The sequence below is a fragment of the Anopheles stephensi genome, chromosome 2, assembly GCF_013141755.1.
Source record: "Anopheles stephensi strain Indian chromosome 2, UCI_ANSTEP_V1.0, whole genome shotgun sequence".
NCBI classification, from domain to species: domain Eukaryota; kingdom Metazoa; phylum Arthropoda; class Insecta; order Diptera; family Culicidae; genus Anopheles; species Anopheles stephensi.
In genome coordinates, this window is record NC_050202.1 from 73,961,456 (window position 1) to 73,984,979 (window position 23,524).

The window sequence follows — 23,524 nt, forward strand, 5'->3', positions numbered from 1 at the left end:
AACCAAACAAACTCAGGACCACGTCGTCTGCTCTTTGCGTTCCCTGCTTAATTTGTCGTTCTCTCTTTCCTGCTCTGTACTCGGCTAGAATCCGCCGTCTGTCTGGTTGTATAAATAAAACATTCATTAGACGACGTTGAACCACGCGATGTGGAATCGCTGCGAAAGTGTGCGGTGTAGAAACGAGCCCCCAAGAAAACACACCCTCCCAAGAACAAGAACACGATCAAGAAAACGATACGATACATGCCAACGTGTGCGTAGGCCGTGCAACATGGCCGGACTACTATGTCGGGGGCTAATCGGAGGAATAAAAAGCTAGAAACAATTTAACTACACACATCCTCGTTGCCTCGATGATCTTGATCGCGTGGATCTTGGCCACATTGTTATGCGTTATGACACGGTTCGTTTTGTTGCTTGTGGTAGTGTTTGCTTGAGAATGGAAATGTATGTATTACAGAAGCGTTTTTATTGAACTAGCTGGACTTGTTTCGTAAACAAGTTCCACATTGCCACATCGACGTAGTGCGGTGCGGACAACTGCATAAAATATTAAAGAATGTAGGAAATCCGGATGCCGAACCACTTGAACGCTGATTTCCACTAGCAGAGCAGAAGTGCACTCAGTACGATAGATTGCAATTCTTCTAGAGTGGAGATACTTTCCAGATCCTGTCTATTTGTTTGAAATGATATCGCTTTCTTATCCTGTTATTGCTTTCGTGCACACTTTAAACTTTTAAGGGCTTCAACCAATACAGCATAGGACAAAGTCAGAGCAAATGAGAAATCGACAGCCCGATGCCTGGCTTGCCCCTTATTGGATCCCACCCGAAAGCACAAAGAATATGATTGAAGAAGCGCAAAATAACCCTAAATAACCGAAAGTCTTCTTTGTGATCGTTTTAAACCCCTAAAATAAAAAATAGGTCAATAATTCAATACACCTATCGATTATCGTTAGCTTCAACGGACATTTCAAACTCCATCGTATGTAAACACGTTACCATGGCGTTACGTACCCTTTTTCAACTCCACACTATACACACACTGGCCGTTACGGGCGTTTTGCTGTCAGATCATCGATTGCGTTTGTTGATATTGCAATGGAGCACAACAACATTTTCATCGCGAAAAGTGTCGCGCCGGCAGGGCAAGTAAAATAAGGCGTGAAGAAAAAAAGCACGGAATCGTACGATGTGTGGCCCATTCTCGTCATCTCCCGTTCACCTCCCACCGCCCCCCCACAACAAGTGAAACCTTTTTGTAAATAAAACGTATCGTGCTGGAAATTCGACTGTTGCTAAACAAACGTGCCAACTGTGCAGTTGCCCGTGCATTGGTGGTGCTGGTGAATCATGCCGTTTTCGTACAGTATATTCCCGTTGCGTGGAAAAGTAGCCGCAGGAAATGTGCAATAGTGGTGAAAATCGTCGTCCACTCTTCATCGAAACGTGTAAACATACCCCGATTGACACGGCACAGTACCGGGAAGCGTATCAATCGGCCAAATTATTAGTGAAATAGCTAAATCAACGTGCGGCATTGAGAGTCTTATCAGTTACGAGTTGCAGGGGACTGGTCTCCAGCTAAAAGGAACAGCGTGCAAGCTCAACGGATACCGATTCCAGAGGGTTCTTTATCCATATCGAACTCAACATGCGATAACGCGCCGACAGTGTGGATCAAACGGCATTATTTCGTCGTTTTCTGGTACTATTCGGTCGGTGGCGGGTGAGAAACACCGCACAAACAGTGTTTAATTTTAGGTGCATCATTCCGAACCTGTTCCCGAGGACCTGCCAAGCCAGGACAGGTGGGCAACGATGTTCAAAATCGAATCATACATCACCCCGATCATTCTGAGTTACGTCGAGAAGTACGTGAAAAATATCCGTCCGGAAGACTCCCAGCTATCGCTATGGGGTGGCGAAGTGGTGTTCCAGAACCTGGACCTAAAGCTGGACGTGCTCGAGGAAGAGCTGCAGCTACCGTTCAATTTCCTGTCCGGCCACATTCACGAACTTGGGATACGCGTCCCGTGGACAAAGATCGCTTCCGAGCCGATCGTCATCACTATCAATACGATCGAATTTGTGCTGAAGCTACGCGACACAAATGAGCGAAACGTGGTGCCAAAGCGGGAACCCCCGCGGAAGGGTAAAAGCACAGAGGAAACACCTCCACCGGGCTATATGGCATCGTTGATCAGCAAGATCGCGAACAACATTTCGATCCGATGCCACAATGTGATACTCAAGTACGTGGAGGAAGACATTGTCGTGTCGATGAACATCCAGCAGCTTTCGATGGAATCGGCCGACGGAAGCTGGAACCCGGCGTTTGTCGACATGTCACCGACAAAGGTCTCCCTCCGGAAGCTGATCAACATCGTCGATCTAACGATCTGCTTGGACAAACGAAACTCGGCGGGCAAGATCGAGGTTTGCCAGGAACCGGTCCTGTACCGCAGCACGCTCCAGCTGCGCATGCTGGTGAAGTACAACGTTTCATCGCACGATCGCTCCTCGCTGACACGCATCGACGTACATTCCAAATTTCTCGACTTTAACGTGTCCTCGCAACAGTTTCCGATGCTGATGCGTTTGTTTGACTTAGCGCTGGCGCTAAAGCAGGGCAAAATCAAAAGCGAACCGGCGCTACCCACAGCCGAAGGCGGTATCGATGTGGAAGACGACAGTGGGCAGGAGTCGCTACTATCGTGGGCCTGGAACTTGCTTCCATCGTTCTTCCCCGAGGAGCACGAAAGCGATCATTCCGAGGAGCACGATTATCGTGTACTGCACACCGGTCTGTACATCGATCAGCTGCGAATCATCTTCAAAACGCAGGAGCTGATCGGTGACGGCGTGATGGGCACGACCAAAAAGATCAAGTACCATCCGATTCTGCGGTTCGATTTTTACAACTTTTACGGCGAAATGATAGCGTGCGGGATGAGGTGGTTCAACGTTACGCTGGGAATATCGCGCGTGCAGGTCCAATCGGTCGAGGACTGTCCGTGTGGCCATCGGGAGGGTAGCGTGAAGGAGATATTCGAATCGATCGAGACGCAGCACGATGGGGAAACTCATCTGGAGCAATCGTTTTTCAGCGACAGTGTCGGCGGGAATCGGAAGTACAATGTGAACTGGAATTATCATCTGAGCAGCTTCAGCCAGGAGTACTTGCTGCGCAAATTTCCTGCCATCGCAATCGACATCATCCACGAGGTGGAGCTGCCGGACGATAGGCGAACGTCCGAGTTTGGTAGCGATCTGGAGTTTAGCAATCTGGCGGAAAAGTACATGATACGCGTGTTTGTGGGTCGTTTTCGGGCAAAAGTATCGGCCGATACGCTCCATCGATTCCAGACGCTTGCATCGTACAAAGATTTCTACGAGTACCCGCCGTACTATGAGGATAAACCGATCCCGACACTGTCCCAGCTGCCGCCACCATCCGCGGAAGATTACGACGCTCTAATGGCGGAAATTCCTCTCCGCCAGATACACATCACGCTGCAGAGTCCCACGATCGAGCTGCATTCGTACGATCATGGGCAGGAGAACCTGTTGCTTCGCAAGCACAGCGGTGGGAAGGTTCCGAACGCTTCTCCGAAACCATCGCTCACCGTGCAGCTGAACCGTGTCGAGTGCAACATCCTGGCCCCGCTCTACCCGAATCGGCTGGTCTACACAACCTGCCAACTGCCGGAACCGCCGGTAAAACTGTTCGACGCCTGCTACCAATCGATATCGGGCAACTTGGAGCGACTGCAGGTGAAGCTGCACCATCCGCGATGGAACGAGGCGACGATAGCGACAGCGGTCAGCATGAACTACCAGCAGCGCACGCTCATCCACCCAACACTGTGGCACAACGAGGAGCTTAACAAAGCGGAACACAACCTTACCGTGACGGATCTGAAGCTGATCGCCAACCCGCTGCAAGCGCTGACGGCTTCCGCCACCGTACGCTCACTGCTAGCGCAACAGGAATCGGCCAGCATCGATTGGGAACGACTGCAACAGCAACACCATCCGCTTCCTACCGCCGATCTGCTTCTTTCGTTCATCCATCTGCGAAAGGTTGAGGCAGACCGGACCGATTGCTACAAACTGTTGGCGCGCAATCTAAAGCTTCTCACCTATCAGCACGATGCCGCCAGCGAAAAATCACTCACAGCGCTATGGCCCGATCATTCGACGGAGGAAGACTTTCTGACCGTCATTTTCCAGCTGCCCAAACAGCTCGATACCACCATCGAGCATCCTCCCTTGCTGTATGCGAAGTTGCTAGATTTGAGCTTAAATTTGGATCCAAATTTCCTCGCCTTTTTGGAGATCTGGCAACGGGCGGTTCTGTTGCACGATGATGCCCGGATCGATTCCCGCCGACGGCCCGGTGGCTCTTCCTCGAAACATTCCCATCGCTCGGTACAGCCGAGCGGCAATCTACGCCCGGTGGCGAGAAGCGATGATAAGAAGGAGGAACATTCGGCACCGGCTACATCCGTCCATTCGAGTTCGGGCAAGGTGGGTGGTGCGGCCGGTGGTCCCATCGTGCACGGCCGACCACCATCTACCATCGGCGGGGTAGAGGATGCTGCTGATGGGACGAAGCACGGCAGTGCCGAATCAACGGAGGCGGGCAATCGTTCGGAAGATAAACAGTTTTGGGCCAAGTTGGCGAAAAGAATTATTTTCCACCTGGAGGTGAGCCACTTTACCGTGTGTCTGCCGTTGAATAATATCATCTTCCACTCGCTGAGCGACTCGCTGGAGGATGAGTTTGGACAGAATGAAATATTTATGATTAAGTAAGTATCGCGAGCGGAGAATGTGGCGATTCGTACTCGCTGCTCTAACGTCCCCCTTTTTTTTCTCTAGGCTTCCGCTAATCTCTGTGAACTCTGCGTTCAAGTGTCAAACGCTGTCCGGCTACATCAACCGGTTTCCGATCAGTATCGCCAAATCTGTCTGGCCGCTCGAGAAGGATAGCTTCCCCTGGACTATCTCTCTCGCTAACGCATCCAGCTGGACGTACCAGAATGGCGAGATGCACAAGCTGCTCGATGAAACGACGACCAACATTTCGATGGTGCTTACGTTCAGCGAGGACCATACGCCAGCAACAGCTGCAGCCCTCTGTTCGTCGGCCTGTTTCCACATCGACACCTCCCCGTTTCGGGTGACGCTGGTGAGAGAGCAGCTGCTCCTGCTGCGGACCACCCTCGATCGGATGCTGCAACTGCCGATGGTGCAGAGCGCGGGCAGTGACCGGGACGAACGATCGTCGCCGGAATCCGGCCAACAGTTGCTCGAAATTCCACCACTTCCGGGCGGTGGCGGTTCGATCGCGGCAATCGATTTGCGCCAATTCCTCGACATTGCGCACAACTCGAGCGGAGGATCGGAGGAAACGCTGAAAGAGAAGGCGGCTGCAGGGGAAGCGGGCACCGCTCGGATGATGCCCTGTGCCCTGTGGCTACAGTGGACTTTCTCCAAGCTTACCGTAAGCTGCATTACGCGAGAAGATGGCAGTGATGGAGCGCGCCAAGAGCGCATCAAGCTAAAGCTCGAGCTGGAAGATATTATTTATTCGCTCGACAAGCAGGAAGTCTACTCGCAGATGAAGGCCAAAATAGGGGGCATGAGTGGGGCTTGCTACGAGTGGCAAGCCGGTGGTGGCTGGGTCCGTAACGAAGCGCTAGCGATCACGGTGCAGACGGGCGAAACGAGCGAATCGAGCAAAGCGACCGGTACGGATACATTTTTCTACATGGTCATTACGCGGGCCGAAACACAGAACGTGCACACCAAGTGGGACACGGTGCGGCGGTCGAAGGAGCACAACGAAACGCTCGTGGAGGTGCTGATCAAGATGGAGCAGGTTGATCTGCGGTTGGATCTCGATCTGCTCGGCGAGTGTGTGCAGATGATGAGTGTCTTGCAGCCGGACAAGCCACAGCAGCCTCAGCAGCCATCGAATGTGGCGGAAAGGGACGCAACTGCCAATTCCAGCTCTGTGTTGGGCGTGAAAGATCTACCGCTGATACTGTTTTCCAGCAAGGGCATAACGGTGTACCTTCCGATGCGCTCGGGATCGCCGGAAGCCGATCGGGATGACTGTTCGGTTTACATCCTCAAGGTGAGCAATGTGACCGTGCAGTACAATGTAGAAAATCCAATATGCCGCGTTCCGCTGCGCCCGGACGTGTACACGAAGGCGGCCCAGATGCGCATCCTAAACGTGCCGGGTTCGAAAATCGAGGATCGGCAGTACGAGCTGCTGCTGAAGGAAATCTCGCTCAGTACGGCCGTCTGGAGCGATGTGGTAAGGTATCTGCACGATCAGCAAACGTCCACCACCCACCACGACAACCCAGCGTTCGAGTGGAACAACCTCCGGCAGGGCGTTCAGCGCCCGTCCCACTTCGACGTGGTGACCGTGTTTAAGGAGTTCAACTTTTCCGCCATCTATGCGCCGTGCATAATCTACAAGAATGTGCTCATCTGTAGCCGCGCGGTCGAGCTCAACTGCATGTCCGATCTGGTGGTGGATATCGACCTGCAACAGTTACGGCTGGCCGAACGATTGCTGAGCAGGGGGAAACAGATCGGTGACCAGCTGTTTCCCGCATCCGTCAACGAATCTCCCCGCCAGTCGGTGGTAACCGTTCCGACGCTGTCACGCTCCAACAGCTCGGTAGATGCTGGCAGTCTGCTCACCTTTACATCCCACGCTCCGAGCGGTGAAGATACGGGACGAGAGTCGGTAAAATCGGTTCGCGATTCGGTACCATCGACACGGTTTCGTCGGAGCAATTCGAAGCTGTCCAGGTTTGAGGCTGATTCGGGCCTGGAGTCGTACCGCACGTCGGACGGAAAGAGACCGGTTTCGAGCGGTAGCAGAAAGAGTGGCACCCAGCGGCAGCGTAAAATATCGTCCATCTCGTCGGAAAGCTCCTCGAAACCGTTACGCTCCCGTACGGCATCTTCCCTGACGCAACCACCAAACCCGGTACTCGTGCCGTACGAGGTTTGCCTGCTCGGAGGCTTCTTCAAGATCAATCTGTACACGCAGCGCGATCGCGCCAGTGCTGCTCCAGCCTTAAAGCTAGTGCTAGTACAACCGAACGCGCTCGTATCGCTAAGCTTGCTGGAACGCGTGCTTCAGCTGTCCCTGTTCGACCTGACGCTCGAGGTGGACGAGCTGGCAATCGTGAAGACGGTTGCCGGCGAGCCGGACGAGCTGGGAATCCCGCAACCGATCGTTAAAACACGCTTCGTAAACAGTTTGACCAAGCGAAGCCGTGAGCTGAGGGTCGATTTTAAGCGACCGATTAAGCTTACCGTTTCGCACGGGAAGGTGAAAAAGATTATGGAATTGGCTGACGCGTTGGATGGTCTGTTCACGGCACCGAACCGGGTGGGTATCAAACCGTTGCCGAAGCCAGTGCTGAGCCGGAATAAGTTTATGCTCATAAAATCGCATCTGTTCGACGTGGAGAAGATTCAAATCGGGCTCTCCCAGGTGATGGTACATTGGCTGGAGGAAGACCCTAGCCGGCCCGCCTCGTACAACATGAAACTGTCGTTTTCTTCCGTCAGCTCAACGGTACGGGTACAGGAACGCCCGGAGCGTATCGTGTTCGAGCTAGAGCTAGCCGAACTGCTGCTCAGCGCCGGAACATTCGTTATTCTGCATCCGTTCTCCTTCAAGCTACAGCTAACGCTCGCCCAAGAATACTGGAAGCGTGATCCGCTCGTTCAGATTAAGCTGCAGGCGTCCTACCTGCAGCTGGATCTGATTCCCTACCTCTTCCACCAAGTGGAGTTGATCCGGAGCGAACTGTTGGACGCGTTGCGACGGGAAGCGGATGCCGAGCACCGCAAGGATTCCGTTTCGACGGTGCACAGTGCGAATATGACACCGAGCCGCCGGGAGCTGCTCATACCGATCGTTCCGCCACGGTTCCAGCAGCGGCGTACGAAAGAGATGCAGGAAGAGTACTACCAGGACGATCTGAGGTAGGTGGAGGAGGCTTCTCAGCCTTGTTCGATCTCATTAACAATTCGCCATTCCTTTCCAGAGCCGGAGCATTCCAATTCATAGAAAGCATGAAAGCGAACGAGCTTCCACTGCCGTATCAGATCAAGATCATTAACCGCGAGGTGGGCATCATCTGCTGGCGCTATCCCCAGCCGAGAGCGCTGCACCAGGTGATCGTCTATCCCGTCCCGATGAACACAACCAAATCCGTCAACATCCAGTGCAAGTTGGAGCACTATGCGGATATAGGCGGCATCTTCGTGGAGGTGTGCCAGTTCACCCTGTCGGAGAACGAGAAAACGTTTCTCAAGCTACCGCAGCGCAAGATTGCATCGGCCATCTGGCGGATCGTTATGACGCAGAACGTGGTTTACGATGAGGGAGTCGGCCGGGCGCGCGATGATGACGATGACGACGGCATAGGCATGCGAAATGATGCGAACGATAGCGACGACGGTGGACAGCAGCGCGGTGGCAACGGGCTGGGAAGAACGCTCTTCACCACCCTCACGGATGTGCTGACGGACAGTTCGTACCTAGCCGGGCAGCGTGGCGTCGTGAGCTTACCGTATCGCTTGCATCCCAAGATCTTCGTTGCTTGCATGCGGGTGGACTCCATGTTCAGTGCCGCGTTAGTGCCGAACCTCGAGCTGACGATCGACGTGAAGCCCGTGCAGGTGAATCTGTTCAACCATGTGGCGGTACAGCCGGAACGCCCCCTGCCGAAACCATTCGAGCGATATCGACTGTGCCGAGAGTCGGCCGATTTCGGTGCTCACAAATTTCTGACGCTCAACGCGCATCGCTTGCGCGGACAGTGCGCGATCTACGATAATCTGGAAATGTTTGTAAGTGCCGAGTTTAATTTGCACTGCGATTTGCTCGATTACAACTACTACACGTTCGAGAATGCACTGGAGGTTAGCAACGTGAAGGCGTACGGGTGGATTGGTGAGCGATCGGTTGAGCTGCGCACGATTACGGACGACATTTGCGTACGGTACGGTCCCTCGATTGGGTACAATCTGGCGGTAGCGGAACGCATGTGGAACCGCGGCATGTCGGCGACGGATGGAGAATCGTGCTTCGTGCTGTACAGCCGCTACATCGTGTGCAATCGCACCCAGTTGGGCCTCAAGTTCGGTCAAACCGGTACCGCGGAAGCGATCTACCTCGGCCCGAACGAGCTGTGCCTGTACGGGTTTCGAAGTTGCCGGCAGCGTCAGCAGCTGCAGCTATACTTTACCGAAGGAACGGCGCAGGTTGCGACGGAACCGTTCGACGTTTCGACGGACGGGTTGCAGCAAGTGTGCGTACAATCGATCTACGAGGAGGATATGGAAGATGAGAAGATGCTCCTGATCCGCACGGAATCGCTCGCCGCGGACGGTACCGATGGTGGTGGTGGGAGCAGCAGCGGTAGTAACATCCAGCGTACCATCACAATCGAGGGACAAATCAGTTTCTACAACATGACTTCGCAGCGGCTCAAGTTCCAGTATCGCTACTACAAACTCGTGCCAAACAGTGAGCGCAATTACGCGACGACCAGCTTCCAGGTGGCACCGGACGATAGTGCGAACCTGTTTGCTCCGGCCAACAACAAAAACCAGCAAACCATCAACATTGCGATCGATGGTGAGGATGGGCGGGTGGTTTGGTCGGGCGATGTGCCGCTGCGCGAGATCACGAACGGTGGCAGCATGCCGTACCTGGTCAAGGTACCGACGTCGACGATAACGCGCGAAGGCTACATCAGCTACTGGGTGCGGATCGTGCGGGAAAAGCTGCTCGACAGCAAGGTTGCACCGGCGGTCAATGGGGAGGCGCTGGAGCGTGTGCTGGTGATCGTTTGGCCACTGTTTATGGTGGAATCGTTGCTGACCGTTAACACCACGGTAAGTTGGAGGAGGGAGCACGCACGCAGAGCATGTGGGCTTTTTGCTTAAAGCTTACCCTCTCTTTCCCGCCAGGCGTACGAGGAGAAGCTCGATCAATCGTTTTCGATCTACGGACAGGGACAGCGAAGACAGCTGAACGTGGCGGGCACGTACTCCGACGAGCATGAGCTTGCATTCCGTATGGATTTTAACTCGCCGCGCGGAGAGGACAAGCGTAAGGCACTGCTGTCCTACCGGTTGATCGATGGGAAAACGTTTTTCCAAGTGCCGGCCCGCTTCCGCAACGTCGAAAGTGCACTCGAAGCATTGCGGGCCGGTCGCCGGTTACCGGATTGGCCGTGTTCGCGCGAGGAAGAGCTACGATGGCGGCGGGAAAACTCCATCCAGGAGGCAACGTTCCCGCTGTACCACTGTTCCGCTGCGTACGAGCTGTCCTGCTGCCTGATGCTCAGCATTGCCCCGTGGGCACTGTTCATCAACCAGCTCGGGTGTGAGGTACGGCTGCGGAATCTTACCACCAGCGATGTAAACATTATCGCACCCAACAGCATCGTAATGCCGTTCCACGTGGAGACGGGCTTTACGCTCGAGATGAACGTGGCGATTGGCCAGCCGCTCCACTCGGAACCGATCTACATCGATAGCGCGGACGGCAGGAAGCAGTCACCGAACGGGTGTGCCGTCCTGCCGCTCGAAGGCTCGATCGACATCACGATTCGCACGGAGCTCGGGGTAAGTGTTGTCTGGTATTAAGCTTTCTTTATTATCATCCTTTGGCGCATATATGAATTACATTTTCGATGCACCACGGCGGAATGCAAAGTCGGGTTTTATCGCTTTGACCGAGTCTCGGAACACCTGCAACACGCGGTCGACCCGTTCGCTCGTCGCGTTCTGTCCCATCAGCCCGATGCGAAATACTTGCCCAGCGGTCGGTCCAAGCCCACCGCTTATCTCGACCAGATAGGTTTTCATCGCGTGCTGCGACACCTGCAGCCAGTCCACACCGGTCGGCACCCGGATCGTGGTGACGGTGGCGAGTCGGTCGCGTTCCCGTGCGTACAGCTCGAATCCCATCGCCTGGAGCCCGTCGTACAGTCGGCGGGCACAGTCCTGGTGGCGGGCAATGAGGGACGGAAGCGATTCTTCGCAGGCAAGCGCAACTGCTTCCCGCAATCCGTACAGCAGGGTTGACGATATCGTGTGGTGGTAGCTGAGGATGGGTTAGGGAATCCATTCAATACTGAGGACACTGTTTTAATGGATTTAACAGGACGGGAGGCAAGCGTTGTCATGGAGTCAATTGTTCCATTTTTGTTTAAAAAGACATCCAATCTAAGCAGCCAATCTTAAGAGCAAGTCAACTATTTTGCTCCAGTGAACACATCACCATACTTACATGCGTGGTCGTCCGAAGCATCCCCAGTAATCGCCAACCAGGAACATATCCCAATAGTACACCTTCACCTTCGTCTGACGTCTTTTGTACCGTTCGCTGCTCGTCGCATTCCCAGTTCCGAGACGCACCACAATAGCACCAAAGAACAAACAACAAAACAACAAAAACCCTGGTTAATCTAAATACATTCCCGGCGCATATTTGATAACGACAATTACGTCGCCGGTCGGTGGTCCGGTGTACAAACAATCCATCCATCCCCCCCCTCCCAGCAATACCTACACCGCCCGATGGCTGAAGGAAATGGGCGTGATGCCGGGCGGTGCACCGAGCACCTTCTGCGACCCGGTATACACTGCATCAACCTCCCACCGGTCCATATGGAACGGTGTGCCGCCCAGCGAGGCAACCGTGTCCACGATTAGCAAGCAATCGTTCGCCCGACAAACCGGTCCGACTCCCTCCAATCCCTGCAGCACGCCGGTAGACGAGTCACCCTGCGTAAGGAACAGCACCGACGGGCGATACGTTTCGATGGCTTGCCGAATTTCGGCCAGCGTGAGGGAAGTGCCCGCAGCGGCACGCACCGTGTGCACGTCGGCCCCGTACCTCGATGCCATATCGGCCGCCCGATCACCCCAGTGGCCCGTGTGCCCGATCAGCACGACGTCACCGTCCTCGAGCAGGTTGCACAGCGCCGCCTCCATACCACCGTGCCCGGAAGCGCTCAGGCAGAAGGTGGCCACATTGTGCGTCTGAAACAGGTAGCGCACGCCCGCCTTAATGTCGTCCATAATTTTCAACGTTTCCGGATGCAGATGGCCCAGTATCGGGCGGCTCATCGCCTCCAGGACGCGCGGATGGGCGTTGGAAGGTCCCGGGCCCATCAGCAGCTTGTCCGGCACGACGAGCGGATCGTGCAGCGCCTCCGGAGCGCTCACACGGTACTCCATCGGTGTGCCGCTTTGCAAAACTTTCAAACAGGTATTAGTCGCGAGCTGGCGCGAGCTCTGCGAACGCACTGCACTGACTAAGCTGTTTTCCGTCTCGGCGGACTGGTTTTTATGGACTGGAGGAGACGCACCACTTATCGGCCGCGTATATGTGGTTTTGGATTGCGAACGAGATTGCGCGCTAACAGCTGGGTGGTGGTGGGAGAGCGAACCACTCACGCGAGTGTATTGGTTGGATGATTGGTACGATGAAAGCGAGCCACGTTATCAGCTGTACGGCAGAGGGTGCGTATCTCGCGAGAGCATAGGCACAGCATCACCATCAGCCAGCGAGACAGATGCGTTCGTGCTCGCGTCGTGGCGTCGTATGTCGTGTGTAAATGTGTTCCCCCCCCATGTTGTTTGGAAGTCTCCGAGCATTTGGAGGCTCAACTTCATTCGGGCCGCTTCTTCTTCTTCTTCTTCCTTGGCACTACAACCTCGAGAGGTCTCGGCCTGCCATTTCTGGCTTTCTGTGACTTGATTTTACCCGTAGAAAAGTAGTCAGTCCTGCGTACGGGAAAGCGGTCTCTGGAAGGGATTTGAACCCCGGCCCTGCCGTGTGAAGACCGGCGCCGCTGTCGCCTCGGCCACCGGACCGAGCCTCAACGCTAGAACTGACTTAAAACTGTTGATGGGTAGAAATTAGGTAGAGAGCTGTAGTTTAGTCCTTAGGTTACTCACTATTCACAGATCCTTAAATGGGGACGACTTACGAACGGGGCTGTTAGTTCGATAACGAACCGTTGTTGAACCGACCTCTCGAAGGAGTGATTGATTCGGAGATCTCCGCGCAGATTCCTGGCCTTGTCAGAGTTGCTTGAATCAGGCGGCTAACCTTTTTTCCTGGATAACCAAGAGAAGTTTTTAGCGGCGGACTCGCACTTCACTAGCTCGGCGTGGACAACGGGAATGCCGTAGCTCGATCAGACGATTAGCCTTTTTTCCTGAATAACCAGGAGAAGTATCTAACCGTGGTTCTTGCCTGGCTTGATTTCGCCTAATTCTTCCGACGGAGTGGGGAGGCACCAAATGCGAGGCACCAATTTGCGGAGGGAAGGCAAAGGTGAAACTTTCCCGATTCTGTATGGATACCCAAACAATGAAACACAAGCTTCTTCGTTGAGGTTTGGATTACAAGTCAATCTTTATTCTCAAAAATTCTGTCTTATATACTAAAATTCCGTGGGAAATAGAACATGAAATAGCATTACATCGATCTCCTTTTTCCTAATTTGGTATGCTGATGCGTTGACCCCTGCCAGGCGTCGGCTTGTGTAGGAGGTCTGTAATGTTACAATATCTGGCAATTGTTACCCTATCGTTTTATGACCACGGGTAATGCATCGTGCATCAGTGTTTCAGATGCGTATGCCTGTTTTCCTATTGCTTATTGCCTGCGCGTCGTCTGGTCTATTCGTCAATTGGTCTTTTCTTCACTGCCCTACGACCATGCCTTGATCTTTACGTTGGTCGTTTTTTTCTTAATCGCGCAATGACAATGTATGCCTTGCTCTAATGTTTACCTCTTTCAGCCCATGCTCTTCACTTTCATTTTTATTACACGGCTTGAGTTTATGATTTCCATATGCCTGGATATTGTCCCCTTTTTTAGATATTTTATGACATACCCTGACATGTTACCATAATTTCGTCTTTCTCGCGGTATGAGGCCTCTCTGTGACTTAAGGTTGTTTTCCTAAGACAATATTTGCCGATGAGAATTTATCCTAAACAAAGATGTTTAGTTATTTAAAGTTTTCATCTAACTCTTGCATGCCTGTCAGTTTAGCTCAATTTATTTTGTCGCGTTCGCAACAGGGGCTCTATTCCTACCTTCGAATGTAATCCTATGTCTAGACCTGAAGGAGCGATCTTCACGACTCCCGTAGTCCGGGGTCGAACTTCCTGAGCACGTCTCGAGACGGATCGGGATAGGGATCGCATTGAGTGGGCAGTTTAACAACCAGACCTCCATATCGCTTTCCCAATAATTTTTGGAGACTCTACGCTCTACACATCGAACATGGACGAGGCAGTCCATTGAAAAGGGTTGACTACAGTACAAGTTTATCTCAAAATGGGTCAATGGGAAAAGCGAGCGAATGGGTCATTGAATTCGCAAACGGACTCGGGAACGGGATGTGGTCACCGTGGTTTATTTGAGCTCGATTTTTCAGTAAACCCAGGTCATGGTTCCCAGAGCGCGGGAGTCTTATCAAAATTTTATTTCTCTTTCCAGATTATGAACCTGGTGCTGACGTCGCTAACGGAGAACAAAGTGCGTATCTTCATCCTAGCCTCCCAGTTCATTGTGACCAACTATTCGAGCATCGATTTACACTGCTGGTCGTTCGCGTTGCCGTCCAACGAACGGTTGGAGCAGTTTAAGCTGAGCAACTCCGGGCCGCATAGCTGCTGCTACAGTCTGCCCAAGAATGGTGTGAAAAGTGAAAAGTATGTATTGCGCACCGCAAAGAAGCTCCCATGTGTAAGTTCTAACTTGCCTTCCAATTTCCAATCGCTCCCCAGCCCCAAAGGAACGGTCATTACGATGCTGAATAATGTGTCCCATCGCAAGGGAAAGATAAAGGCCAACACCAACTTCAACCACTATCTTACCATCTACCAGCGGCGCGAGAATGGAAGCGAGTACTCGGCTCCAATATTCCTCAACAAACCCACCGCCCGGAAGTGCGTGAGCGTCCCGCAAGAAGATCCAGCCGACCGGCACCGGCAGCATCACGCCCTGTCGCTCTCGATCGTATCGCACCAGGGGCAGCAGCACGTGTCGATCTACGACGATCCGTGCCCAGCGTACGCGATCGAAAATCGGACCGATTTTAGCATTTACGTTGCCCAGTCGGACACGGTGCAGCCGAACAAGGCAGCAGCGGCTGTGCCCGAAACGGTGGAGAGCAATTTCGGCTGGTTCCAGACGGTTGGCTCCCGGCAGACGGTCTACTACACACCACCGACGCTCGATGACCATTTCCCCGAACCGCAAGAAACGACCGAAATAGCGCTGATATTTGCGTGCGTTAGCGGTAGCGCGATCCGGTGGTCACACCCGGTGCGGATCGATGAGGACAAGAGCATCTTTCTGAACATTCCACTGTACGGCGATCTGAAGCTAGCGATGAGGGTACGCAACCGTACCACGCTGCTGGTGATCGACTACATTAGTCAGGATTTGGAGTTTTCGGCGAAGGACATACGGACGCGCCTTTCCAACCCGATTCGACCTCCGGAACTGGCAGTAGAATCGGGAGGAAACTCACGCCAGTCGGGCAATGATTACCGATCGTTCGAGTACGACCCGTCGGAACACGAACCGTGCTGCACCGGTAAAGAGCAGCTCGTGCAGAGCTACTTCCGCACGGTCATGATCACGCTGTTCAACGATGAACCGCAGCAATCGTGCTTCAAGCAGGACATCATTTCGTTCAACTTCGAGCGGATCGGATTGAAGGCAAGCCGGGGGGGCAGCAGCAGCAGCAACCAAGCCACCCTGCACTGTGGCAACATTCAGGTGGACAATGAGCTGCACTCGGGCGGAGATTACGATTTCCCGGTCGTCCTGTGCAGCGAGGATCACGAGACGAAGCAGCGCAAGATGCCCACCCAATCGCCGTCCAACTTTTACCGGCTAGAGGATCAGCTGGAACAGCTGGCCAGGGGCGCACTTTGCACGCTCGAGTGTGAGCTCGTGGAGGACGATGAGGACGGTGGTGGTGGCGTTGGTTGGTCCGGGGTGGAAGCGTTGCGTCTCAAGATTAACCCGATTCGAGCGTACATCGAGGATACGTACATAAACGTGCTGCTGGACTATCTGATGGAGTGCATTCCGACGGGAATGCTGCACGAGCAGCCGGGCAGCGGCACGGCACCGGCACGCATCCGTTGCCAACCGGGCGAAGTGCTCATACCGCGCGCAGTCACCCAGCAGTCGGCCTACCTGGCCGAACCGATAAAATTCCGCTCCGTGCGCATCGAACCGCTCGCCGTGCTGCTGTCCGTGCACGCCTGCATGCGGCTGTACATTGCGCTCGATCACAGTCCGCTCGAGTTTGCGGCCTTCGAGCGCCGCTCGGTCCGCTCGCTACCGATCAAGTTCGGTAATGCGGTCGGCATGCACTACCTGTCCGGGGCGATCTTTGGTGGCGGTTGGGTGATCGGTTCGCTCGAGATACTGGGCAGCCCGAGCGGGTTGGCACGGTCCGTCACGAGCGGGCTGCGCGACTTTGTGTCCCTGCCGGTGCAGGGTCTGTTCCGCGGACCGTGGGGATTCTTGGTCGGGGTGACGCACGGGTCCGCCTCGCTGATACGCAACATCACCGCCGGTACGGTGAACTCCGTCACGAAGCTGGCCCAATCGGTATCGCGCAATCTCGACCGGTTAACGCTCGATACGGAGCACGTGCAGCGTACGGATGCGTTACGGCGTCGCCGGCCGCAGGGCATGACGGACGGCTTCACGCAGGGTCTGACCGGGCTCGGTATCAGTTTGCTCGGTGCCGTCGGCGGGCTGGCGCATCATCCACTGCAGGCGACCAACCCGATCGGTGTTGTGACGGGCATGGGAAAGGGTATTGTGGGAGCGTTTGCCAAACCGATCAGTGGTGCGGCCGAGCTGGTCGCGTTAACCGGACAGGGGATGCTGCAAAGCGTCGGCTACAACACACTGCCCACACCGAAGCTCAACGCCCGTCAATCGCTACAGCGCCTCGAGCCGATCCCTCACAAAGCGCTGTGGGAACCGCAAGCCGTCGGGGAAGGATCGCTGCTGTTCTCCGCCCAGGCCACGCTAGCCACGCACGGCGAGTATCGGTTGGTGCTGGTTGCCATCTACAGTAAAGCGTTCGTGCTGTACGACGTCCACGAATGCCAGCTGCTCGAGGTGCTCGATCCGAAGACGGTCTTCTTCGAGACGGACGAGGAAAGCGATGCGACCCGGCTCGTGGTACGCGTGCGGCCGAAGCTACCACCGCCACCCTGCTCCGACTACGAGCAGTATCCGATTTCGAGCCGTACGTATGATTTTGTGCGCGATTCCACCATGCAACTGCCGCGCATCGTTGGCACGGTGGCGCTTCAGCAATCGTCGTACGGAAAAGCTGGCCCGGCGAACAGACCGATCATGCCACCGAGTAACGTGAGACGATCGTTGGAGCAAAACGAGGATGTGGTGGGCGGCTTGGACGATAGCGTAATCGAACCGACGGTAATCGATCAGCAGTCGGTGGTGCTGGACATAGAGCGATCGTCCAGTGCAAGCGGCCCAGCAGAAGAGGGTATGGACCGGTCGGGATTGCTGCTGAACGATGAAACCAGCTCGACTACGGCGATGGACCGAATGCTGGAGGATGACTGTGATGGAACCGAACAGGACGACGGTTCGAATGATGATAGCGAGCGAAAGATCGTGATATTCCTGGACGAAAATCTGGTGCCGTATCTAATCACCTACGTGAATCTGTTGAAGCGCACCGTGGACAGTGAGTTTGGCCGGGGCAGACCGGAAGAAGGCGTAGCGTTTCTTCCCTTCGAGTGCTAGAGGTCGAGTCATAGGGGTTTAAGCAAAGGGTTAAATTATTCGACACGTAAGAACGGTAAGAAAGCCTGGCATGTAGACGTATCATATACCTCAATAAAAGGGACACCACCGGAAGCCCGTCTGTGTGTTCCCAACTGTTTCAAACTTTATTGTGAATTGTGTGCTAATTCCTGCGATGAAATGTCGATTGGAAACGCGCGTACTTAATAAACTATCTGTCATATGATTGCGCTCTCTTGCACATGGGCAAGAAGCCCCCCAGCCCCCCCCCCCCCAAAATTCCCAAAAAATACAAAATACTCTTAAGTAATGCCCGAAACTGTACTCTACTTATCTTTGCGCAGCTTCTGGCTAGACATCTCGATCGAATCCAGCCACAGTTTGAGTTCTTCCGGCATCGCCGGTCTCTGCTCCGCACCAGGGAACTCCTTCATCAGCTCCAGCACATCCACATTGGTTATGCACTGTTTGGACATGGCGACGGCGCGCACAAACCCATCCGCCAGTGTCACAAACTGTTGCTCCAGATAGATCGCCTTGTCGTCCCACCACACCAGCTTGGTGGTGATTTTGTACGCGGTAAAGATGGGGATCGTTCGGCGATAGCGCACGCTGGAAGCTCCCTGTACGGCGCCACCACGTTTAGCCTTAATTTTACCATAAATACCGGTCAGCCCATAGAAGTGGAAGCGTGCAAAGTCAAGCTCCCGCAGGTACCGTGCATTGTTCATGTGACGGATGAAGATGTCCACGTCCTGGGTTGTGCAAAGTCCGTAGATGGCCGTCTGTTCCGTAACTTTGCGTTTGCGCTGGAACAGCATGCCGTAGCCGAGTGTGGCGACGCACCGGAGGAAGTAGTTTACGTCCCAGATCATGTAGAGGACGAGCAGTCCGACTAGCAACACGCAGGAGAACATTTTCTGCAAAAGAGGGATTATTGAAATTCGGTTTAATAGAAATTCTGCATTAAATAACGGAAAACGAATTTTTTAAAAATCATCCCCTTCTTCTTTTGCTCGAAACGCGCGTTTGTTTACATCCGACACTGCTCGAAACTGTTCGACAGCTAGCGGTTGTCAACAGCAACTGCTCGACTACACATCATAACCTCATTTACCTGACGTGTACCATTCAAAACAAAGCAGCAACTGCAAGGAATCGTCTTCCCGGTCCAAGAAACCATGGTCATTTCATCAGAAACTGTGCTCGGAGTATAAAAAGATAAAAAGTACACGATCTACCACAGCATCAAGAGTTTCCGTTCCAACATGAAGGTGTGTAAGCGAGCGATATTATTTGCTTTGTTGATGGTGTTTTCCATCACCACCGGACAGACGACAGCGACCGGCGGCGGTGGCGGTTCGAATGAATCGAAATTCGTGCCCACCAGCGAGTGGCAGGAGATCAAGGAAGGCCAATCGATCCCGCAAGGACTGCACGTAAGGATAAATCTAACCAGTGGTAAAAAGGAAGCCAAACTTCTGGACAAAGAGGATGGCGGTGGAGAGACGGATTCATCATCGCTCTCGATGGTACCGGGAGAAAAGCTGAAGGACCACCAAGTATCCGGTTCGCGGGAGGCCGGCACCACAGAAACCGTCGCTGGTATGAAACTGGAAGCGCTGAAGCAAGCGCTCAAAGACATTCCAGCCAACGAGTACCCGGAAGAACCGATCGACCAATCGGAACGCGGTCGGTTCAAAAGCTACGAACAGATCAAGCAAGAGCTGAAAGACGCCAACGTGGAGCTGAAAAGCGACAGTGAAATTATGACCGCTCTGTTCGGCCGCTTCGAGCAAGTGCTACAGCAAACGTCCCCCACCGACCGGCAAGAATTGGATGCACTGTTTGAAGATCTCGAGTACCTGGCACACCAGATCGATAACGCGCTACAGTTCATCGACCGTGGCGGTGTGGAGAAAATCATCTGGCCCAGCATTAACCGCACCGAGGACGGTGTTACGCGCACGAAAGCACTCCAGCTGCTCGGCACGGTCGTGCAGAACAATCCCAAGGCAAAGGTCGCACTGATCGAGCGCAACGGCGGTACGAACCTGCTCACGGCACTCGGGCGCGCTTCAACGACGGACGAAATTTCGGCCGCCCTATACGCGTTCGGCAGCTTGGTACGCAAGTTCCCCTTTGCCCAGAAGCAGCTGCTAACGCCCCACGGGTACAGCGTGCTGTACGGCGTGTGGGAAAAGAAGGTCGAGCTGAAGGTTAAGGTGAAGGTGCTGCAACTGGTTGCGGACGTGCTGGAGGATTACCAGAGCGCAACCGCCGGCGGCGGCGGAGGAGAAAGTGACCAAACGACCGCAGAACAGTACCGTTCGACCAAGCTAGTCGATGGCTTACAGCGGACCGAATTTTGCCAACATGCCGGAGCATTCTTTCACCAGCATAAGGCGAGCCTCATACCGCAAGACAACCTGACCGATGATACGGTAAAGGCGCTGAAAGTGTGCAAACAGCTGTGCCACGAACCGTGGTCCCAGTGTCCACTGTTCCGGCATACGCTGCTAGTGCTGCGTAACAATCTCGATCACCGATTAGACGAGGATAGTGAGTTGGCTGAGTATAGGAAAGAGATTAGGTGTAGCCTCGATGATCTGATCGTTGAGTTGTACGGTAAACCGAAAGATGAACTGTGAGAGTGTGGGAGCGCGGAACAAATTTAGAAAGTAGGAGCTAGGAAACAAGGCTACAAATAAATTATTTATATTCCCAACCTAAATGGCGAATTTCCCGTACGATACCGGTACGGTGGTATATTGTGCTCAAACTGGGTCGATGCATCGCCAGCAATCTGGACCGGAACCGGTTGCTTACGTCACGAGTACATTATATCATAGACACGAACAGTAAACTATTTGCTCATATTAGTTTGTTTAAATTTTGAAAATGTACTTCTGTTATTAAAATAGATACGACTGATGTTAAACGCGTGTGCTAAACTGAACTACCAACTCTGACTAGAGAATAAACAAAAAAACACTCCAAGAAAGCAAGTAGGCTGCTTTTGTGTTTTGGACTTGCTGTCTCATGGCTTTTGCTTTGGACTTTATCCTCCACTCGAAGTAGAGATCCACGGAGGTCACATCGATTTACATTTCGCATTGAAAAACGAGTAAAATCGTCACAAACAATACGCACTATCGGCACGTTAAAATGAACACAAATTCCTCACGATCGCGCTTCGATCGTTAAATAAATCTTACCGTGCTGGCTATTAATTACAGGTGCACACTCGGCAGAAACCGTACGACGACTATACGCTGCTACGTCCAGAAAACCTGCTGCTGGTAAGCTTTCCAGTACGGTTGTGTGCGTATCCGCGCTTTCAACGCATACTTCGATCGCACCCCTAACTTTCTATAGTAACCGCCACCAAAGGGATGACTGCAGCGATCGTAGCGAACTAGAGAGGTAGAGAGAGAGAGAGCGCGAGAGATCGAAAGCTGTGCCTTCGTTCACTTCTGTAGCTCCTGACTGCTCGCCTCGTTCGCTTCGATCCAGCCCTTCAGGACGGCGGGCTGTTCGGGCCGGTCGCGACACTCCGGGAACTGTTTGACGTACTCGAGCAAATCGACACCGATCGCGCGCTGCCGGGAGTAGGCCACGGTACGTACGAACCCATCGTGCAGGGTGATAAACTTATGCTGGAAGTAAATCGACCGATCGTCCCACCAAACGAGCTGCGTTTCCACCTTGTACGGTTTGAAGACGGGTAGCATGCGGCGGTATCGCACCATACACTCGCCCTGCAGTATGTTTTTAGCATTTCCGAGCGGCCAGAAGCGTGTCCGGCCGTACCAGTAGAAGCGGCAGAAGTCGAGCTCCCGCAGATAGCGCCCATTGTTCATGTGATTCAGCAGGAAATCCACGTCCTGCGTTGTGCAGAACCCTACGGAACACACCAGCAACCGATAGTAAACAAACGAAAGCAGCACATTGCGCGCGGGGGGCGGCACTTGGCTTTACTCACCGTAGATTGTATGCTTGTCCGTGACTTTGATGGTTCCCGGGAGAAACATCACGTGCAGTATGGTGAAAAGCGTCCGTATGAAGTAGTTCACATCGCACAGCGCGTACAGGAGAGCCACACAAGCTGCCAGGGACCACATGTTGTTTTTGGACTGCAGAACCGGACCGACGGACCGAATGGAATGATTATTCTTGAAATGTAAATTATGCTTCCTGTGTGGTATCGTGCGTGCCAAACGCCCCTGTCAACTTGACAACTACAGTGAAGAGAGAGAGAGAGAGAGAAAAAAAAATTGCCGGTAAATTTCACGGTCAAACACGCACACACATGCGTGGCTGAGAGGGTTAGATACGCGTGTTGTACGAGCTACTAAGGTAAGTGTCGCTGACAGGATAGGTGGCAGGAATAAAGCATAGGATTGCATAATTTTAGGAGTAAACAGGAGTACGTAGCTTAGCAATCGCTATAAGAGCATGTGGCACAAAAATGTATACCTTTAGACAAGCACGAAAATCCAGAGGAACTTAAAACGGCCTCTCTTTCCTTCAAACTCCGGGCGCGACAGTAAGTATGAAACGTATATTGGAAATTAAAGTGGCTCTTTCCGTTTCGTAGCAACATGCTTACTTGGATGATGATGGTTGCACTTACCTCCGTTGAGTTCGCACAGCAAAAAGGTGACCGAAGCGGAAGTAACAACCTTTAATACTGACCCCGGTGCGGCGGCGAGCAAGTCCACCGGTCTGATAACGTTGCTTCGATTAGATAACCTCAGCATATGCCGGCAGCCAGTCTTAGAATATCGTACACTCATGATCGCGTAACAATTGTGACGTCGACATTACACTGTGCCAGCTGTGAAGCGTTGAATCGGGATTTTCTTCCCTCAGTGCTTCTAATACCGATCCGCCGGTAACAGCTGCAAAGGGCGCGTGGTGGAGCGACACCACACATGTGAGGTACTAACATTTCTTTAAAAAAAAACTAGCCAGTATCACGCTCTGTTTCTGTTTGAGTAATTGTTCCTACGCAAACAGTTATAACCTCCAAAGAGCTTCCGAAGGGCCTCAGAACTATCGACAGGGATTGGTCTTCCTATAGGCTGGTAAGAAATAAGAATCTCATAAGGAATCATAAACACGGCGCACTATCCGGAGGTAGCGGCCACACCGTTAGGAGTCAACCTGTCCTATACACCGGAGATGCACGCCTAATCGAAGAAACTCACAACCTCCTGAGATCTCATAGCGCATGAACCAATATAAAAATCATCTAGGTCATCTGTGTCCCACATAATACATAGGCTCGTTAGAGACAGGAAAAGGACCCTTCTGATGCACCCTCTATGGGCATCAGAATCGGTCTGTTTTTTTGAAAACCGCATACAGAATGGAATCATTATGTTTTCACGAAGTAGCCTTTGCTCGATGTAAACGACTGCCACTAAATTTAACGATCGTCAATTGCGCCAGTTGCTAACGATCGTTAATTTTTAACGATTTCTTTCGCGATACCGGCTGGCTTTCTGTTAACTTTCAACCCAGAAAATACAGAACAGATATCATTGCTTTAATATCCTTCTTTTCCAAACGAAAACCTTTTCCATAAAACAGTTACAGCTTGATTTAT

The 23,524-nt window shown here is 53.0% G+C and overlaps 5 protein-coding genes and 1 long non-coding RNA gene across 8 annotated transcripts; 3 read left to right on the forward strand and 3 right to left on the reverse strand.

Moving 5' to 3' along the window:
* The first annotated feature begins 1,097 nt into the window (after positions 1–1,097).
* On the forward strand, positions 1,098–18,059 carry LOC118504829 (vacuolar protein sorting-associated protein 13B). The gene is made up of 6 exons (XM_036039832.1): positions 1,098–4,825; positions 4,896–8,039; positions 8,102–9,959; positions 10,035–10,694; positions 14,596–14,810; positions 14,886–18,059. The coding sequence occupies exons 1-6, from the start codon at positions 1,830–1,832 to the stop codon at positions 17,908–17,910; spliced, it is 11,898 nt and encodes a 3,965-aa protein (XP_035895725.1). The 5' UTR covers positions 1,098–1,829; the 3' UTR covers positions 17,911–18,059.
* Positions 10,700–12,721, reverse strand: LOC118504832 (serine--pyruvate aminotransferase, mitochondrial). The gene is made up of 3 exons (XM_036039836.1): positions 11,644–12,721; positions 11,362–11,457; positions 10,700–11,175 (listed from the first exon to the last, which is right to left on the reverse strand). Exons 1-3 carry the CDS (start codon positions 12,312–12,314, stop codon positions 10,752–10,754), a joined length of 1,191 nt encoding a protein of 396 aa, XP_035895729.1. The 5' UTR covers positions 12,315–12,721; the 3' UTR covers positions 10,700–10,751.
* On the reverse strand, positions 18,032–21,356 carry LOC118504833 (protein THEM6). 2 transcript variants are annotated; one of them, XM_036039838.1, is made up of 2 exons: positions 21,129–21,356; positions 18,032–18,830 (listed from the first exon to the last, which is right to left on the reverse strand). In XM_036039838.1, the coding sequence occupies exon 2, from the start codon at positions 18,825–18,827 to the stop codon at positions 18,237–18,239; it is 591 nt and encodes a 196-aa protein (XP_035895731.1). In that variant the 5' UTR covers positions 18,828–18,830; positions 21,129–21,356; the 3' UTR covers positions 18,032–18,236. The 2 variants fall into 2 exon arrangements, with proteins under 2 accessions (XP_035895731.1, XP_035895730.1); XM_036039837.1 differs by lacking the exon at positions 21,129–21,356 and adding an exon at positions 19,028–19,136.
* LOC118504831 (nucleotide exchange factor Sil1) lies at positions 19,028–20,941 on the forward strand. Its single transcript, XM_036039835.1, has one exon. The coding sequence runs from the start codon at positions 19,179–19,181 to the stop codon at positions 20,559–20,561; it is 1,383 nt and encodes a 460-aa protein (XP_035895728.1). The 5' UTR covers positions 19,028–19,178; the 3' UTR covers positions 20,562–20,941.
* Positions 20,626–23,469, reverse strand: LOC118504834 (protein THEM6-like). 2 transcript variants are annotated; one of them, XM_036039840.1, is made up of 3 exons: positions 22,547–23,469; positions 21,896–22,151; positions 20,626–21,814 (listed from the first exon to the last, which is right to left on the reverse strand). In XM_036039840.1, exons 2-3 carry the CDS (start codon positions 22,032–22,034, stop codon positions 21,381–21,383), a joined length of 573 nt encoding a protein of 190 aa, XP_035895733.1. In that variant the 5' UTR covers positions 22,035–22,151; positions 22,547–23,469; the 3' UTR covers positions 20,626–21,380. The 2 variants fall into 2 exon arrangements, with proteins under 2 accessions (XP_035895733.1, XP_035895732.1); XM_036039839.1 differs by having other exon boundaries at positions 22,390–23,469.
* LOC118504835 lies at positions 22,147–22,695 on the forward strand. The gene is made up of 2 exons (XR_004905352.1): positions 22,147–22,269; positions 22,328–22,695. It is a non-coding gene; the product is annotated as an uncharacterized LOC118504835 (long non-coding RNA).
* Positions 23,470–23,524: the final 55 nt, after the last annotated feature.